Here is a 20,633-nt window from a genome sequence, read left to right on the forward strand (position 1 = left end):
CCTTTAGCACCTCTGATGAAACCATGAGGTAAGCCAAGGGTGCATGCGCGGACCAATGGACATTACTACTTGAAAAATCTCCAGCTCCGGATGCATGGTGCGCATGCGTAAACCCTCAGTAGAATACGGATTGGGACCACACATCTCAAAGTTATAGGTAAGTAACCTCCTCTTGCCATTGGGAATATTGAAATGCCAGTTGTGATCCTGGGTGACCCAGCCTACCCCTTGCTCCCCTGGCTCATGAAGCTGTACACTGGCCACCTTGACAGCACCAAGAAACGATTTAACTACCAGCTCAGCAGGTGAAGAATGACAGTTGAATGTGCTTTTGGTAGATTGAAGGGATGCTGGCATTGTCTACTCACAAGATTGGATCTCAGTGAAAAAAAATCCCAATGGTTATAGCTGCCTGCTCTGTCCTGCATAATATCTGTGAAGCAAAGGGGGGGGAAATTGCTGCTGGGGTGGAGCGCGGAGGTGGAGTGGCTGTCTGCTGAGTTTGAACAGCCAGACACAAGGGCTATAAGAAGAGCTCAATGTGGGGCTGATCGCGGAGCAGCAGCTACCGGCGGTACTCCCGCTCCTTTGTGCCGGGCTCACGGTCTCGTGGTTGGCACCGTTCCCGATGCCACTGTTTCTCCCAGTCCCAGAACAGCGGCAGGTCGTACGCCAGCTCGGCCTCCCTTCATAGTCGTCAGTCGATGGGACAGGCTAGTCAGGCTGAACAGCCCGCTTTGCTGGTGCCACAGCAGGTGAAGTGGCACCAGGCTCCTTGGCCAGCACCGTGGTACCAATGGGCCCCGTGGCCCCCAACACAGCCCCCGGTGGTGGCTCACTTGGTGGCCAGAGCCTCGGAGAGACTGTTGCCCCTTCTAGCTCAGCCTCCGATAAAGGAGTTGGTGGAGCGTTTATCTCCAGTTCCGCACCCCAAGTGGTGGGACCTCTGGCACTGGTGGGTACGCAGAGTACCACACCACCATCCTCATCCTCCCCTGATGAGGCAATTATGGCCCCTCCTCCACCTGTTCCGCAGGAGGACTCTAAGGCCCACCAGGAACTGTTGAAAAGGGTGGCATCGAGCCTCAACCTTCAAGCTGAGGACGTGGAGGAACCCTCGGACTCCCTCTTCAGTGTCCTCTCAGCCTCAGCACTGGGCAGGGTGGCCCTCCCACTCCACAAAGGAGTTCAATTTGTGGGACTCTCTGTCCAAATTTGAGGACTACCTCCAGGAGCATGACAAGAAGGAGTTCAAAGGTCTGGTGGAGGAGGGTACAGTGGCTGCCAGGGCGACCCTGCAGGCAGCGTCGGGTGCCGCAGATACAGCTTCAAGGTTTGTGGTCTCCGCGGTGTCCGTGAGGAGGGCGTTGTGGCTCCTGTTGTGCTGTCCAGCAAGGCACAGAACTCCTTGCAGGACCTTCTGTTCGATGGCAAGGCCCTCTTTGCAGAACAGACGGACATGAAATTGCACAGCCTGAAAGATTCCCGCACAACTCTTAAGACACTTCGCCTCTATGTCCCAGCTCCAGCCAAGACCAAGTTTAAGCCTCAGCAGGCTCCCACCCAGGTCACCCACTCTAAATACGAGCCCCCTTGTAAAAAGTCATGGGACTATAAGAAACACCCGCAGAGGCTGTCCTGGTCTGCCCCCCAGCCTGGGCCTTCCAAGGGCAAACAGGCGGAAAACATCAGTTTTGACGGGATGCCGAGGGGCGATTTACCAGTTCATACCAGGGATCCATCCGCAATAAAGCTTCCCTTCTCCAACCAGTTGTGTATTTTTCTCCCGGAGTGGTCGTGGCTGACCTTGGACCGTTGGATCCTCAACACCGTCTCCCAGGGCTACACCCTCCAGTTTACGTCTACCCCACCCAATCACCCTCCGTCCCTGTCCCTCCGGGGGGACCCTCCTCATGAGACCCTGCTTGAGCAGGAGATGGGGTGGCTCCTTGGCCTATGAGCGTGGAAGTGGTGCCAGCAGAGTTCAGATACAAGGGATACTACTCCCGTTATTTCCTTATCTTGAAGGCCAAAGGGGGGCTCAGGCCCATCTTGGACCTGCGAGGCCTGAATCAGTACATGGTAAAGCTCAAGTTTCACATGGTCTCTCTGGCCTCCATCATCCCCTCCCTGGATCCCGGGGACTGGTTTGCCACCCTTGATCTGCAGGACACGTACTTCCACATTCATTTATTCGAGGGGCACAGGTCTTTCCTCCATTTCATGGTTGGGCAGGAACACTACCAATTTACGGTCCTCCCGTTTGGACTGCTCCCAGGGTGTTCACAAAGTGCATGTCTGTGGTGGCGGCCTACCTCAGACATCGTGGGGTTCAGATCTTCGCCTATCTCAACGACTGGCTGGTGAAGGGCAGCTCCAGGTCGCAGGTGCGGGATCACGTAGTGCTCCTCCTGTCCACTTGTGCCACCCTGGGCCCGTTGGTAAACCACACCAAGTCCATGTTAGTCCCGGTGCAGCGCATAGTTTATCAGGGCAATCCTGGATACAACATCGGTCAGGGCCTCCCTCCCACCGGACAGATTGGAGACCCTAAAAGGATTCAATCGACACAGTCACAAGGTTCCCTGTGACCACAGCCACAGCATGCCTCCAGCTCCTGGGTCACATGTCGGCGTGCACATATGTGGTTCGCCACTCCAGACTCAGGATGAGGCCCCTCCAGTTCTGGTTAGCCTCAGTGTTCTCCCAGTCCAGAGACAGGATGGACAAAGTCCTCACTGTGCCCGAACCGGTGATCATCTCCCTACAATGGTGGTCCTCCCCGGGGAACATGCTCCATGGGGTTCCATTCAGGGGCAAGCCCACATCAGTGGAGCTGGTGTCTGACGCATTGGACCAGGGGTGGGGAGCCCATGTGGGGAACATTCAGACCGAAGGTCTGTGGTCTGCGCAGGACCTTGCCCTGCATATAAACGTCAAGGAGCTCAGGGCAGTCCGTCTGGCATGCGTGGTCTTCCACTCGCACCTGGAGGGCAGAGTGGTCAGGGTTCTCACGGACAACACGGCCTCGATGTTTTACATCAACAGGCAAGGCAGGGCCTGCTCCTCTGTCCTCTGCCAGGAAGCCCTCAGGCTGTGGGACTTCTGTATAGCCCACGACATTTGCCTACAAGCCCACCACTTACCAGGCGCCCGGAACTTGCAGGCAGATCGCCTGAGCCGAGACTTCTCCTGAGCATGAGTGGTCACTACACCCAGAGATGGTGCACAGGATTTTCCAAGAGTGGGGAACTCCCCAGGTGGACCTGTTCACGACTCAGCAGAACCGCCGGTCTTCCCGCTTCTGCTCCAGAGGGGTTTGGGTGTGGGCGTCATCTCCGATGGCTTCCTCCTATCCTGGTCGGGCCAGCTTCTCTATGCCTTCCCCCCGATCCCGTTGATTGGCAAGGTCTTAGAGAAGATAAAAACGGACAGGGCCTGGGTCCTCCTGGTTGCCCTGGCATGGCCCAGGCAACATTAGTACGGGACTCTCACGAGCCTGGCAGTCGCCCCGCCGTTGCCATCCCGCCTGGACCTGCTCTCCCAGGACCAGAGCCGCCTCCTCCACCGCAACCTAGCGGCACTCCACCTCATGGCGTGGCTGCTCAATGGTTAGGCCAGGAGGAAAGGACATGCTCGGAAGGGTGATTCTGTGACAACTGGTGGGAGAAGTGGGATAAACTGCACCCTGTGGACAGAGCAACCTGCAGTAAGTGACTGGGGAGCAGTAAAACGAAGGGGGATTAGCGAGAGATGGGCATGCTGAAGGCTCCAAGAGGTGCAGTTCCAGGAGGTGGAGGAGCTTATGGCTTAACCCCGAGAGAGAGTGGACCCCCGAGAAGGGCTGTCGCACTGAAGAGGTTCCTCCCAGGGGTCGTGGGGAGCTGAGGCAGCACAGGCCTATGAGTCCATGACCACTTGGGAACAGTGTGGAGATGGCCTATAACCATCTCCTTAAGAAGGACATTGTAGAGCTGTGCAGAGAGAGAGGGCTGTGCATTGAAAAGCTCACTAAGGCACAGCTGATTGCTCAGTTGGAAGAGGAGGATTGCTCTAAGGAGCCGATTCCTGACCCAGCTGGGGCCACGAGAGAGGCTGGGAGCAGCCTCTCCTGACCCAGCTGGAGCCGCAAGAGAGGCTGAGAGCAGCCGGGTGTCCCGGAGACCCATGTCCCCGACCAGCAGGGGGTCTCCACTGGGTTCCCCGTTGGTGGATCTGAGATGGATGGAATTAGATCTGAGATCGAAGGAGGCAGAGGACCATGAGAGACAGGGAAGGCATGAAGCAGAACAGCAGGAGAGACAGAGGCAGCATGTACTGGTGATGGCTGAGCTGAGAGGCAGAAGGACCTACCCAGGGGTGAGTGGGGATGGACCCTGGGGTGCCAATTCCACAAGGAACCTTAGCTAACAGCCAGTTGGCTTTTAGCTCATGTGGTAGAGGCTCATGCACTAAGCTCTAGAGGTCCCCGGTTCGATCCCGCCCGCTGATGACTGGGGTTTATTGGTGTTACACAGACATAGGAGGGGTTGGGCTGGCTGGTAATTGGGGTTCTCCAAGATATCGGCAGTGACCTCCTGTTGGGGGATGACTGTCTCTCTTTGGGACAGGATCCAGGGCCTGCTCCTTTAACAGCCGAGGATTTGAATTTGAATCCAGGGACCCAATTGGCTGAGACTGAAGCAGTCAGTGAAAATGCAAATGACCTGGCTGGCAGGGGGAGGAGCTGCTAAACTTGGGATACCTGCTTGTCTGTAACCAGAGCCCTGGTGCTGAGTGAGACAGAGAGATACTTCCTACCCCCCTGCACGTGGGGGAGGTGGCTCATGGTGGCTCTGATGCTATGAGCAAAGCAGTGGGCTCGCTGCCTGCCCTCACTGGCACAGCAGGGGCAAAGCTGAGCCCAGGAGGATTAGAGACCCCAGCTAAGTGTGGGGAACCACAGCCAGGGCCAGACAGCTGCCAACCAGGGCTGCCTTGTCCAGAGGTGCAAAAGGTCCAGGACAAGGATAAAGCAGCCTTCAGACACCTGCCTGTCATAGAGGAGCCTTTTCAGAAGGTGGCCCTGGACTTGGTGAGGGACGAATGGGAGCGGAAGACTTCCCCTGATGGAGAATCAGTGCTGGAGTATGTACTGACTTTCCTGGAAAAGCTCGTTGTGCTCATGGGTCTGGCCAGGGAGAACCCAGCCAGGGCCCAAGGGAGGCAGAAGGTCTGGTACAACCGCTCAGCCTATGGCACTGGGGACCAGGTGAGGGTTCTCATCCTGGTGAGGAAAAATAAGCTGCAAGCTGCCTGGGACAGGCCCTTCAAGGTGAACAAGCAGTTGAATGAGGAGAATGATGTGGTGGAACTGCCCAACCAGACTCACAGCCACCGAGGGGAGCAAGTCAACATGGAGCCATACTGTGACAGGGAGAGGTTGGTACTGGCCATGTGTGGCCAGTGGGAGAAAGATCCCCTGGTGGGTCTCTTCCTGAGACAGGAGCCGGCCCCTTGCTGGAATAAATTCCCCTTTCTGACCAGCTAGCCCCTGCCAAGCAGGCAGAGATCAGAGAGATGCTGCATTCGTACCAATAGCTGTTTTCCAACCGGCCTGGGCTTACTAACCGAGCTGTCCTCTGGGTGGAGACAGGAGCCGTCCCTCCCATCAGGTGTTCCCCATTCAGAGTAACTGGGAACGCAGCCCAGGCCCTGGAGGGAGAGGCCATGCTGGCTTTCGGGATGATCCAGCCATCCACCAGCCCTGGGGGCCCCTCCCGTGGTGCTGATCCCCAGGAAAGATGGGTCAATCTGATTCTGTGTGGCCTAACAGAATCTCAATGTATGGTGCCTGCCCATACCTAGGCCTGATGAGATCCTAGACAAGTTGGGGGGGGTCTTGATACCCCATGACCAGGGATCTCACCAAAGGCTACTGGCAGATGCCTTTAGATCCAGATGCCAGGTTGAAACCTGCTTTTGTCACCCCTTTGGGGCTATACAAGTCCTTGGTCCTACCTTTCAGGCTCAAGGAGGTGCCGGTCACCTACCAACGCCAGGTGGATCAGTTACTGAGGGGGATGGAGAATTCTACCCTAGCATACATTGATGATATTTGTGCCATTAGCCAGACCTGGGAGGACCATGTGTCCCAGGTGAAAACGAGGCTGAGTCGCCTCCAGGATGCAGGCCTGACTAAAAGCTGGGATGTGCAAGGTGGGGATGGCAGAGGTGTCATACCTGGGCCACAAGGTGGGGAGCGGCTGTCTAAAGCCAGAGCCAGCCAAGGTGGGGGCAATCAGAGACTGGCCTTCTCCCCAGACTAAGAAACAGGCCCAGGCCTTTATTGGGATGGTGAGGCACTACCGGAGATTTGTGCCCCACTTTAGCTCTGTGTCAGCTCCCATCACTGAGCTATGCAAGAAGGGTAAGCTAGACAAGCTGGTCTGGACTGAGCAGTGCCAGAGGGCTCTCTGCATGCTGAAGAAGGTCAAGGACCCAGTGCTGGGAAACTCAGACTTTTACAAGCCCTTTATGGTGTTCACCGATGCCCCAGACACAGGGCTGGGCGTGGTGCAGAGGCAGGCCAATGCAAAGGGGGAGAAACACCCCATCATGTACCTGAGCAGGAAGCTGCTGCCCTGGGAGCAGGGCTATGCAGCCATAGAGAAGGAATGCCTGACCATGGAGTGGGCTCTTAAAAGGCTGCAGCTGGATCTATTTGGGCGGCACTTCACTGTGTACCTGGACCACTCGCCCTGCTGTGGCTGCACCAGATGAGAGGGCCAATGCCAAGCTCCTGAGATGTAGTCTGTCCTTCCAGGATTATGAGATGGAGGTGGTCCATGTGCTCCCCCAGTGTCCTGACTGGCTTCTTAGGGAGTAGTTCGAGAGCATTGCCCTGGTGACTCCGTGACAATCACCTACTTATTAAAAATCTGTGCCAAGTGCATTCTATCACCGAAGAGGTGAAGGGCCTCCCAGAGAGAGGCAGCATTTTCAGAAAAAGAGACTTTCTACATTAGCAACCCATACTCTCAGATTACATCAACTCATAAACAACCATTTTGACAGATTGCTCAAGAATTGCAGTGCCACTTTTCAGGATCTAGACTTTTGCATCCTTCCTTTCAGAAATCAGCCGAACTTCTTCCAAAATATATGGACTTCAATTACACCAGACCATTGGGTACTAGAAATAGAATCAGTCAGATACTCTATCCAGTTTGAACTAAAAATCAAGAAAGAAAAGTCCAGACTGACACCAATACAAAGAATAGAATTTACAGGAGCTGTTATAGATTCTAGAGCTGTTATAGATTCTATAACAGCCAGAGCATATCTGCCTCAGGACATATTCAAGAACATGTCCACTGTCATATTGCAGATTCAGTCAAATCCAAACACCAAAGTGATGACTTCCCCAAGTCTTCGTGGACTTATGGCACCTTCCTTGCATGCAGGTTTGGCTAAAATCAGTTTATGTTCGGAGCAGGCATTGCTTAGCTATGCCTCTTTTAGTACCACGAAATGTACTAATTTCCCTAGATTGGTGGGAAGATTCCAAATGTGTGTGAAAGAGGCTAATGTTTGCACCACACCTTCCATCCAGAACCATAGTGACAGATGCTTCCCTCTGGGGGGCACACATGGATCATTGCAGAGTGCAAGGTCTTTGGATTCCAGACAAAGATCAACTGCATATATATGTGTTGCAGGTCAGAGCAGTTCACAGAGCCTGCTCAGTATTCCTTCCATGTATTCAAGGTCAATCAAAGTCAAATCATGACGGACAACACGACTGCCATGTTCTATATAAACAGACAGGGAAGTGCAAGGTCATCTTTGTTGTGTCAGGAGGAAGTTTGACGATGGAACTGATGTATCCATTATCAGATATCCCTTACTGTGGTTCGCTTCCCAGGTCTGTAGAATATCTTGGCAGACAGGCTGAGCAAACATTTTTCATCCAACCACGGATGGGAGGTCAAGGACTTGGTCAGACACAGTATCTTCAGGGATTTTTTGAGGAAAAAATGTTCTGTCTGAAAAAGTTTACTGAGCATTAGTCCTATGACATTTGGATACTGCAATAGAGAAGGAACTGAGTGGCGGCTGGGCCACTCCATTCTTTATGCTCTCAGTGCAGAGCACAAGGACACTCAAGGCACATGCACAGCCCCAACAGAAACTACTGGCCAAAAAACCATGCACATGTGCACTACCAGCAGTGGAATATATACATAGACAACACATTTCAAAGAACTCCAGTTACTGTACTGAGAAGTAGCCTCTCTTGCTGTGATCTAATGACAACATAGTTATGAAAGCTCTAATTTCTAGTTGCTTCTTGTAGAGTCCAAAAAGATGTTGCCATCTGATTGTTACTTAGTGGCCTATGTGAAATGAATATGGTAGCCTGAGTAAAGTCTTTAGTGAACAAGTGTCAAATCATGAAATCACCACCACAATTGTCACTAATTGGCCCTTTAGTTAGCAATTTCAGCAGAGAAGGTGAACAACAAATGGGCCAAGGAAACTGAATACCCTCTTACTCCTAGAGGTGGGGCCCTCATGTTCAGGGCTGAGCACACTAGGAGTGCAGGATGGAGAAGCTTCCACTTCTACCCGTGCTCTACCTAGTCCGTGCACAAATAGAGGGTGTCATGTCTACAGAGCTGCCAGCTTGGCACCTTTCACCACCATTAATTTCAATACAAAATTGTTTTAAAGGTTTGGATAATTTTATTACCATAACAGAATAATAATGTTGCTTACAGCATACGTGCTGAAATAAGGCTAATCAAACCTTATGCTTCTGGGTGGAAAATAACTACCGCAGAGTTGGGAAAGCATTAACTCTTCTCTCCCTTCGTCCAGCATTATGCGATTGCTAAAATACAGGATAGGTATTTTCCTCCTTTCTGTAAAGAATCAGATAGTAATCTCTTCTGGTGATGTGATTCTGGACTTGATGAATCGATGGAAGTCCTGTGTTCTTATGATTTTCTGTAGGGTCAAGAATGTGATTGGGTACTTTATCATCATCGAAGCAGGGTCCTTTCCAATCTGATAAGGCAAAGCTTGAGGGGATATATGTAGCTTTCTGGAGGTTGAGATAGAATGTGCCCACAACATGTGAATAACAAAGAGGAATAAAGTAAACAACTGAATCACAAATTCTGAAATATCTGGAACTCTAGCATGTTTCTTCTCTGTTCAATTTCCAGTGCATATAGAAAAGAATGAGAAATGTGGAGGAGACGGTCTGACTGATCCTCTTGTAAACAAAGTAAGAAATTAGTTTCTTCACTTCAGAGATGAATAGTATAATGAATGGAATAAAGTATGTTCTATCGTGTGGCTTGAAGGAATATTAAGGACTGTACAAAGTGAATTCCTCTTGCTGGGGATTCTTCATGAATCTCCATGTGCGTGTTAATTTTATTTAGGGCTATCAAGCAATTAAAAAAATTAATCACGATTAATTGCATTGTTAAACAATAACGGAATACCATTTATTTAAATATTTTTGGGTGTTTTCTACATTTTCCAATATACTGATTTCAATTACAACACAGAATAGAAAGTGTATAGTGGTCACTTTATATTTATTTTTTATTACAAATATTTTCACTGTAAAAAACCAAAAGCATGCTCCACACCTCGTCCCTCTCAGATTTTGGAAGGCACTTCTGATTCTTAAACCTTGGATCAAGTACTGTAGCTATTTTTAGAAATCTCACATTGGTATCTTCTTTGCATTTTGTCAAATCTGCTGTGAAAGTGTTCTTAAAACAAACATGCTGGGTCATCATCCGAGACCGCTATAACATGAAATATATGGCAGAATGAGGGTAAAACAAAGCCCAAGCCAAAGACATACAGTCTCCCCCAAGGAGTTCAGTCACAAATTTAATTAACGCATTATTTTTTAATGAGCATCATCATCATGGAAGCATGTCCTCTGGAATGGTGGCTAAAGCGTGAAGGGGCATACAAATGTTTAGCATATCTGGCACATAAATACCTTGCAACGCCGGCTACAGAAATGTCATGCGAACGCCTGTTCTCACTTTCAGGTGATGTAAATAAGAAGCAGGCAGCAGCATCTCCTGTAAATGTAAAGAAACTTGTTTGTCTTAGTGATTGGCTGAACAAGAAGTAGGACTGAGTGGACTTGTAGGCTCTAAAGCTTTACATTGTTTTGTTTTTGAGAGCAGTTATGTAACAAAAAAATTCTACATTTGTAAGTTGCACTTTCATGATAAAGAGATTGCTCTACAGTACTTGTATGAGGTGAATTGAAAAATACTATTTCTTTTGTTTATCATTTTACAGTGCAAATATTTGTAATAAAAATAATATAAAGTGAGCAGTGTACACCTTGTATTCTGTGTTGTAATAGAAATCAATATATTTGAAAATGTAGAAAAACATCCAAAAACATTTAATAAATTTCATTGGTATTCTATTGTGTAACAGTGCGATTAATCACGATTAATTTTTTTTAGTTAATCATGTGAGTTAACTGCAATTAATTGACAGCCCTAATTTTATTATATTTTGGGATAATACCCTAAAGTCCAGTAGCTTTAAAGTACTGTAAAATCAGCCTCTTGCAATTCTGCACTATCCAAGAAACAGGGTGGAGAGGGCCTTCTCATGCCAATGCTGTGCTACTTATTGAGTGCAAGAGATTAATTTTAGAGTAAGAGCTTAAGAGAGATTGCCAAACTGTAATCTCACCAACAGACTGTGTGGTTTGGCATCTTCACAAACATCTGTCTGCCGTTTAGCCCTAGATAAGTAAAGCCATGTTAAAGTGACTTCACAAGACCTGTCTGTAAGTCTGTAATTGCTTACAACACTCAGAAGCATATAACCTAACAATAGAAATATTTAGATTATATTGACTATAAAGCAGTCAAAGGCAAAATCTTTTTGTCAATTTTTATTCTTACTAAAACATTGCCATATAGATGTACACATGTGCAGCTTTATGCAGTTAACTATGATGCTGCACTGGGCACTGTCTGTTCTATATTCTATTCTACCTTGTGCTCCTCACTGTAGTTAAGTCAACAGAATTACATTCAGTTTAAAACAACTAAATACTAAAATACTGATTTGTTATTGTTTTGATGTACTTTGTGGTTAAACAACAGAGGTATGGCCTGGAGACAGATTTATTGGAAATACAAAAGACTCAGCAGCGGCATTTGACAGACTGGAGTTTTGCTGAACATTATGAGCCACGTCTTCTTCTTCAGGTATTTATGAGCTGTGATTCTCATAGGCACAATAGCTCTGGGGTCTGGTGCATAGAGTGCTAGTAACAGGATACAGAGCATTTTGTGTATTATGTGTAGTGCTGGGGAGGATCCGGTGGTCCTGGTACACATAGGTACGACATGGGGAAGGATAGGAGGGAGATCCTGGAGGCCAAATTTAGGCTGCTAGGTAAGAGATTGAAGTCCAGGACCTCCATGGTAGCATTCTCTGAAATGCTTCCAGTTCCACATGCCGGGCCAGTTAGACAGGCAGAACTGCAGGGTCTCAATGTGTGGATGAGACTGGTGTAGGGAGGAGGGATTTAGGTTTATTAGGAACTGGGGAAGCTTTTGGGAGAGGGGGAGCCTATACAGGAAGGATGGGCTCCACCTAAACCAAAACAGAACCAGATTGCTGGCGCTTAAAATTAAAAAGGTGGTAGAACAGTTTTTAAACTAAGGGCTGGGGGAAATCCGACAGGTGCGGAGGAGCATGTGATTCGGACATCCCTTGGGGAGGATCTATAAATGGAGATTCCCTATGTCCTAATAAGGAGGAGAGGATGGAAAATGATAAAATACAGGGAGGATCTGATGAGAAAAAGTCAAATGAAAAAAAGTCCCATTCAATTATGTCATGCAATAGGGGACAGCCAAAAAATGACAGGTTTTTAAAATGTTTATATACCAATGCTAGAAGTCTAAATAATAAGATGGGTGAACTAGAGTGCCTAGTATTAAATGAGGATATTGATATACTAGGCATCACAGAAACCAGGTGGAATGAGGATAATCAATGGGACACAGTAATAGCAGGGTACAAAATATATCAGAAGGACAGAACAGGTCGTGCTGGTGGGGGGAGTGGCACTATATGTGAAAGAAAGCATAGAATCAAATGAAGAAAAAAATTTAAATGAACTAAATTGTATTATAGAATCTCTATGGATAGTAATTCCATGCTTAAAAAATAAGAATATAGCAGTAGGGCTATATTACAGACCACCTGACCAGGATGGTGTTAGTGATTCTGAAATACTCAGGGAGATTAGACAGGCTATTAAAATTAAAAAAATCAATAATAATAATGGGGGATTTCAATTATCCCCATATTGACTGGGTACATATCACCTCAGAAAGGGATGCTGAGATAAAGTTTCTTGACACCTTAAATGACTGCTTCTTGGAACAGCTGGTCCTGGAACCCACAAGAGGAGAGGCAATTCTTAATTTAGTCCTAAGTGGAGCACAGGATCAGGTCCAAGAGGTGAATATAGCTGGACCGCTTGGTAATAGTGACCGTAATATAATTAAATTTAACATCCCTGTGGCAGGGAAAACTCCACAGCGGCCCAACACTGTAGCATTTAATTTCAGAAAGGGGAACTACAGAAAAATGAGGAGGATAGTGAAACAGAAATTAAAAGGAACAGTACCAAAAGTAAAATCCCTGCAAGCGGAGTGGAAACTTTTTAAAGAACCATAATAGAGGCTCAACTTAAATGTATACCCCAATTTAAAAAACATAGTAAGAGAACCAAAAAAGAGCCACAGTGGTTAAACAACAAAGTAAAAGAAGCAGTGAGAGGCAAAAAGGAAGACAAATCCTAATGAGGAAAATAGAAAAGAGCATAAACTCTGGCAAATGAAGTGTAAAAATATAATTAGAAAGACCAAAAAAGAATTTGAAGAACAGCTAGCCAAAGACTCCAAAAGTAATAGCAATTTTTTTTAAAATACATCAGAAGCAGAAAGCCTGCTAAACAACCAGTGGGGCCACTGGACGATTGAGATGCTAAAGGAGCACTCAAAGACGATAAGGCCATTGTGGAGAAACTAAATTAATTCTTTGCATTGGTCTTCACTGTTGAGGATGTGAGGGAGATTCCCAAACCTGAGCCATTCTTTTTGGGTGACAGATCTGAGGAACTCTCCCAAATTGAGGTGTCATTAGAGGAGGTTTTGGAACAAATTGAAAAACTAAACAGTAATAAGTCTCCAGGACCTGATGGTATTCACCCAAGAATTCTGAAGGAACTCAAATGTGAAATTGCAGGACAACTAACTGTCATCTGTAACCTATCATTTAAATCAGCTTCTGTACCAAATGACTGGAGGATAGCTAATGTGACGCCAATTTTTAAAAAGGGCTCCAGAGGTGACCCTAGCAACTACAGGCCAGTAAGCCTCACTTCAGTACCGGGCAAATTGGTTGAAACTATCGTAAAGTACAAAATTGTCAGACACATAGATGAACATAATTTGTTGGGAAATAGTCAACATGTTTTTTTGTAAAGGGAAATCATGCCTCACCAGTCTACTAGAATTCTTTGAGGGGGTCAACAAGCATGCGAACAAAGGAGATCCAGTGGATATAGTGTATTTAGATTTTCAGAAAGCCTTTGACAAGGTCCCTCATCAAAGGCTCATAAGTAAAATAAGCAGTCATGGGAAGGTTCTCTCATGGATTGGTAACTGGTTAAAAGATAGAAAACAAAGGGTAGGAATAAATGCTAGAAATGCTCTTCTCTCTCATTTCCAGGGGTCTGTACTGGGCCTAGTACTATTTAACATATTCATAAATGATCTGGAAAAAGGGGTAAACAGTGAGGTGGCAAAATTTGCAGATGATACAAAACTACTCAAGATAGTTAAGTCCCAGGCAGACTGCAAAGAGCTACAAAAGGATCTCACAAAACTGGGTGACTGGGCAACAAAATGGCAGATGAAATTTAATGTTGATAAATGCAAAGTAATGCACATTGGAAAACATAATCCTAATTATACATATACAATGATGGGGTCTAAATTTGCTGTTACCACTCAAGAAAGAGATCTTGGAGTCATTGTGGATAGTTCTCTGAAATCATCCACTCAATATGCAGCGGCAGTCAAAAAAGTGAACAGAATATTGGGAATCATCAAGAAAGGGATAGTTAATAAGACAGAAAATATCATATGGCCTCTATATAAATCCATGGTACACACACACCTTGAATACTTAATGTTGATAAATGCAAAGTAATGCACATTGGAAAACATAATCCTAACTATACATATATAATAATGGGGTCTAAATTAGCTGTTACCACTCAAGAAAGAGATCTTGGAGTCATTATGGATGGTTCTCTGAAATCATCCACTCAATGTGCAGCAGCAGTCAAAAAAGCGAACAGAATGTTGGGAATCATCAAGAAAGGGATAGATAATAAGACAGAAAATATCATATGGCCTCTATATAAATCCATGGTACACACACACCTTGAATACTTAATGTTGATAAATGCAAAGTAATGCACATTGGAAAACATAATCCTAACTATACATATATAATAATGGGGTCTAAATTAGCTGTTACCACTCAAGAAAGAGATCTTGGAGTCATTATGGATGGTTCTCTGAAATCATCCACTCAATGTGCAGCAGCAGTCAAAAAAGCGAACAGAATGTTGGGAATCATCAAGAAAGGGATAGATAATAAGACAGAAAATATCATATAGCCTCTATTTAAATCCGTGGTATGCCCACATCTTGAATACTGCGTGCAGATGTGGTCACTTGATCTCAAAAAAGAAATATTGGAATTGGAAAAGGTTTAGAAAAGGGCAACAAAAATTATTAGGGGTATAGAAAGGCTTCTGTATGAGGCGAGATTAATAAGACTGGGACTTTTCAGCTTGGAAAAGAGGCGACTAAGGGGGGATATGATAGAGGTCTATAAAATCATGAGTGGTATAGAGAAAGTAAATAAGGAAATGTTATTTATTCCTTCTCATAATACAAGAACCAAGGGTCACCAAATGAAATTAATAGGTAGCAGGTTTAAAACAAACACAAGGAAGTATTTTTTCATGCAACACACTGTCAACCTCTGGAACTCCTTGCCGGAGGGTATTATGAAGGCCAATACTATAACGGGGTTCAAAAGTGAGCTAGATAGATTCATGGAAGGTCCATCAATGGCTATTAGCCAGGATGGATAGGAATAGTGTCCCTAGCCTCTGTTTGCCAGAAGCTGGGATTGGGTGACAGGGCATGGATCACTTGATGATAACCTGTCTGTTCATTCTCTTTGGGGCACCTGCCATTGGCCACTGTCAGAGGACAGGATACTGGGATTGATGGACCTTTGGTCTGACCCAGTATGGCTGTTCTTATATTCTTATTTTACTGATAGGACACTGATTCAGATTTGGCCCTGATAAATGGTTACCAAAAGCCATTATTCTTCAGCTGCTTTTTGGTGACTTTTACTAAATGAGTTTGTCATTTTAATCTATTTTGTAATTTTGTTCATGACTCAAAAACAGCATTGCAATTGTCCATTTTAGCATTGGAGCCCAGACTGAACATGTGATAGAAGGGACTTTCTTCTTATCCCTAGGATTGGCTTTTCTGTGGCAACAATGACATTGGCTGCAAGGGTTAGGAACGCTTCCCTGCATCCATTTTATGAATAAATGGAAGACTTTAGTGTTCATGACTGTCAGCAAGAACAAAGGGTCCTGTCCTTCAAGTTCTCCATGTGCAGTACTCCCATGGATATGAGAGACCCATAATAGAAATAGGATAATGACTGATATTTATCTTAAAGGAAAGACAAAACAAGAACTGTAAAAGATTAATCAGAGTGTAGTACTGCAAATACATTGTGGTCTGTTCTTTCCTCAATGTACCCTAGGATTGTGCCTGTTAGGAATATCCCAGAGTTGTACTAACCCAGAGGGTATGAGGAGGTATTCTGCCATGAACCCCAGGGGGAGTAAAGATGGAGCAGACCCTGTGCTCTGTTGAATTACAGAGACTGTAGTTCTGCTTAGCTTTTTGTACTCTTCCCACTACACTGACCACACATGTAAAGACCAGATAGAATCTGGTCCTAAATTACAGTACATGGGAAATTCCTACTAATGCAGTGGACCTTAGTATCTATACCACTGGTAGTAATTAATAAAGATGGTTATAAAATGTCCATGAAAACAAAATTTCAGCACAAAATGGAAGTCTTGTAAAAACTTTTCCTTTTTCTCATCAGCTCTAGTAATTAAATTTCTTCATTAAAACTGGCACATAACATTTCATTTTCTATATGGAAAGCAATATACTCTCTGCCACACCTTTACATATCCTTTTGCATATTGCTGTTAATTAGTTTTCTTTTGTAAACTGAATATTCAGTTAACTAGAATTTATTTCATAAAATAGATTCAACCTAATAATTTATGATATATAAATGAATTTCAGTTCCATTTCAGCTCTAGCATTCTGCAAAAATGATAGCATATAAAATGAGATAAAATGACATTCAGCGTAGAGCCAGTACATGCATTAAAAAAGGATGCACAACACAGAATGGGCTAGAAAAATTTACTGGAAAGCAGTAAATCTGGAGAACACCAGCAGTGATAGCACAGTGAATTTGATACAATATGAACTTATAATGTGATATAGCCATAAAAGAAGTAAATTTATTTTCTATCTGCATATTTGTAGGCAAGGGGATGATACTTCTTTTCTGTACAGCTCCAGCCACACCTGAAATATTGCATTCAGGTTGCATCCCAAAGAGATGGGGGTGGGGGGTAGGAGAAGATCAAGTTATGGTTCCTATGAATTTGCTAGTGGAGTTGATTGACTGCATGGGTATAGCTCAGGGGTCGGCAACCTTTCAGAAGTGGTGTGCTGAGTCTTCATTTATTCACTCTAATTTAAGGTTTCACATGCCAGTCATACATTTTAACGTTTTTAGAAGGTCTCTTTCTCTAAGTCTATAATATACAACTAAACTATTGTTGTATGTAAAGTAAATAAGGTTTTTAAAATGTTTAAGAAGCTTCATTTAAAATTAAATTAAAATGTAGAGCCTGCCGGACTGGTGGCCAGGACCCGGGCAGTGTGAGTACCACTGAAAATCAGCTCGCGTGCCGCCTTCAGCATATGTGCCATAGGTTGCCTACCCCTGGTATAGCTAGTGGCACTCCTTAAATGCATGTGGTTGTGGGAATACAGCTTCTACATGACCGGGGACTCTAGAAAGACCTTCTGTCTGCTGGAGGCAGAATGCCTTTTGGTGCTTCTGGTGTAGTGAGGCTCTGTGCCATCCCTTACTATGCGACATCCCTACAAGGCACAATCAAGCCCTCTTGTAGGAGTTGGGGGTGCCATTTGTCTATATGGAGGATGTGTCTTAAGTATTAATTTCTTTTCATTTTCAGGTTTTACACAATGCAACCCAACAATACAGGTGTATTGATTCCTATTACCACACCCAAGATAACTCTCTGCTTATAGTCCTTCACAATCCAATGAACCAACACCGTCAGTGCAAGGAATCCTGGGATATTGCAATGCACTCTGATGTTGGATTCAGGTAATAAATTTTTTTAGATGTTATCTTCAAACAGGCATTTTAGCTGAAAGCCTAGCAATGGAAAAGGACCTTGACATAACAAGCACTTATGAAATATGGTGGCATCAGAAAAATCAATGGGTTAACTGTAATACCTGGCAATAAATGGTTCAAGAAGAAATTACTAAGTCATTAGGGGGCAGGGATTGGGGGCATAGTAATATCACTTTATCTAAAATATACGACAGACAGTACTGCGGTAAAAAAATTTTGAGTGAATAGAGCCACCCCATAGAATTTGTATGCTTATAAATCACAAGTCATAAGAATACAAATATGTTAATAGGGTTATATACTGGCCTCCATATCAGGAAAAACGATATTGGGGGCACTATTTTGAGGGAGATCAAAGAGCCAGCTAAGTCTAATTAAACAAATCAGTTCCTTCAACTACCCTTATATGAACTGGTCAAGTGTCAAAACAGAACAAGATTTACAGAAGCAATTTCACAATACCTTAAACAATTTATTCTTGGAACACCAAGTCATAGAGAATACAAACAAAGGGTCTATTCTTCATCCCTAATTAGTTTCCACAACACCTGATTTTGGTACTGTGGTTCAGGGGTAATCCAAACAACAGAGTAGTCAGTGAAAAATGTGAGATTCTCTGTGGCATGGTTTGCAAGGATTTGTGGAGTCTTGTAAGGATAACCATACTATAAGTGGGACAGGAGGTACTCCGTGCTTATACAGAAAAAGTGTGAATTTTCTGTCCCAGCCCAACATGTATTTCTTTAAGGAAACAAGCAAAAGGAGTAGCAGCTATTGAAATAAAATAAAATATGTCCATTTGTCCTGGTTTTTCAAGAACAGTCTCTGTTTCATATGATGTCTCACTATCCTTGGAGCATCTTTTGAAATAGCTGAAATGTCATAATTTTTCATTCTAGCAGTTAATTTTTTTTTATAACTACAAAATGTTTGTTCACATTATATCACTATACCAAGCAAAACTTGCTCTGTGTTAGTCAGGAACAGATCATCCAATGGAATGAGTGTTCTTCAAACATTTCTTCGCACGGATCCTGTTGTAGGTGTGTGTGCCCCATGTGCATGAGCTCAGAATGTTTTAGCCAGCAGTATCTGTTAAGGCTGCATATGCATCCTGCACACCCTCAGGCTCCTTCTCTTGAGGCATAAAGGATGGAGAAGCCCCAACCGCTACTCAGTTCTTTCCTACCACCCATGGCAGCGTGTTGAAGAGGTACAGTGTCTATCTGCTTCCCCATAGCCTGTTACTTTATGTTTAGAGGTTAGCAGTGTGATCTTTTTTTTTTTTTTTTTGTAATTCTTCGTAACTAGTAAGTTTCATTCAAGCCCATTGACAAAAAAAAGAGAGAGACTTTTAATTTGTTTTGAGTTTCCACTTGGTACCAAAGATCTGATGGATGAGATGTTGTCTCCAGGCTTTAAAATCTGTTCTGCCTGTTAGGCAGCAATGCCTGCAAACAATGGACTAATACATGCCTTTTTTGTCAAGTGGAATCATAGATCCCCAGCAAACATTCATTTTGCAAATCTTTCTCTAAGTGCATACAAAAAGCTCATGATGCCCGTCAGAAATTATTTTTAATGGAAAGATCAGTGAAATATGTCTCTGACTCTGAGTTCCCTCTTTGAAGGCAGTCTGCTGCTGCTGCTGCTTCAAAACCAGTTTCTGTCAGTGCTTCAGCTACTAGAGATACTCTGCCAGGAGCTAAGAGGTCATCCAGCTCTAAGAGACCTTGTGCTTCTCAGAAACTTATTGAACCTTCTCTTCAGATCAGTCAGTGGATCCTGTTCCTTATTCTCTTATTTTCTGCTCCTTATTCATCTAGATCCAAATCTAGAAATAGGTCACTTCCTTCTAAGGAGTCATCTAAGATACCGCAGTCCTCAAGCAAAGTGCTCCATCAGGAATTTCAGCAAGAACCTCATACTGAATAGGGAGATCTTGTGAAGGAGTATGGGGAGCAACCTATCCCTTTGAATGTTTCTTCTTCATAACCAGATAAAGTTGTGGCACCATCTACTTCTTCCACAGTTAATGACTTTAAGGATTTTAGGACCTTCTTTAAAAAATGGCGGATACTCTGGAGATATCCAGGAAAGGTCAGACAAGTTATTTGATATTCTGCATCTGGTCTCTCAGGGTCACTTGACCATTCCTATAAATTAGGGTATCCTTGAACCAGTCAAGGATTTGTGGCAAACTCATGCATCCATTTCTGTTAGATCAACAAGAGCAGGGTGGAGATAACAATTTTCTCCTACAGAGTATGAGTACTTTTTTACCAAACACATCCCTGGGTCTTTAGTTGTAGTGGTGGATAATGAAGGGGGGAGGGATAGCTCAGTGGTTTGAGCATTGGCCTACTAAACCCAGGGTTGTGAGTTCAATCCTCGAGGGGGCCACTAGGGATCTGGGGCAAAATCAGTACTTGGTCCTGCTAGTGAAGGCAGGGGGCTGGACTCGATGACCTTTCAAGGTCCCTTCCAGTTCTAGGAGATGGGATATCTCCTTTGATTTAGAAAAATCTAAGCATCAGGGTTTGGAGGGCCAGTTGGTGGTGAAAATCGTATAACAGGCCTTTTTGGATGTTTCTGACACTGTGTCAGGATCAATGGCTACTGCAGTCACTGTGCACAGAACATCATGACTACAGACTTCATCCAGAAGTAGACCAAGCCACAACTGAGTACCTTCCTTTTGAGGGCTGTGTTTTTTAAATTCAAAGACTTAAGAGATGCTTTATTCTTTTAAAAGACTTCAGGGCAACACTTCGGTTTCTAGGCGTACATACCCCATTCCAGAAGAGGAAGCAAAATAGACCTCAGTCCTTCTTGAGTGAAGGGCCTCCATCATCCTTGTATTCATGCCAACAAAAGGCTCCTGAATTTTACAAGAAAGGACCATATTTCCAAAAGAAAAGTGGCCCTCCTTCATTTACTGTTACTGCATACTCCTCATCGGGCAAAGGTTGCAG

At 44.9% G+C, this 20,633-nt stretch overlaps 1 protein-coding gene across 6 annotated transcripts in view; it reads left to right on the forward strand.

Annotated features, from left to right (window-relative positions):
* The window catches only part of SPAG17 (sperm associated antigen 17), a 278,678-nt gene that overhangs the window by 145,658 nt on the left and 112,387 nt on the right, over window positions 1-20,633 (forward strand). For all 6 annotated transcript variants that reach the window (XR_010599017.1, XM_005292730.4, XM_042852127.2 and 3 more), the window contains exons 15-17: window positions 9,213-9,274; window positions 11,151-11,255; window positions 17,471-17,625. Coding sequence is in view for 5 of the 6 variants with exons in the window: in XM_005292730.4 (XP_005292787.2) it covers window positions 9,213-9,274; window positions 11,151-11,255; window positions 17,471-17,625 (322 nt within the window). In the remaining variant the exon portion in view is untranslated. The remainder of the gene's footprint in view (window positions 1-9,212; window positions 9,275-11,150; window positions 11,256-17,470; window positions 17,626-20,633) is intronic.

This window comes from Chrysemys picta, chromosome 1 (genome assembly GCF_011386835.1).
Source record: "Chrysemys picta bellii isolate R12L10 chromosome 1, ASM1138683v2, whole genome shotgun sequence".
NCBI lineage: Eukaryota > Metazoa > Chordata > Testudines > Emydidae > Chrysemys > Chrysemys picta.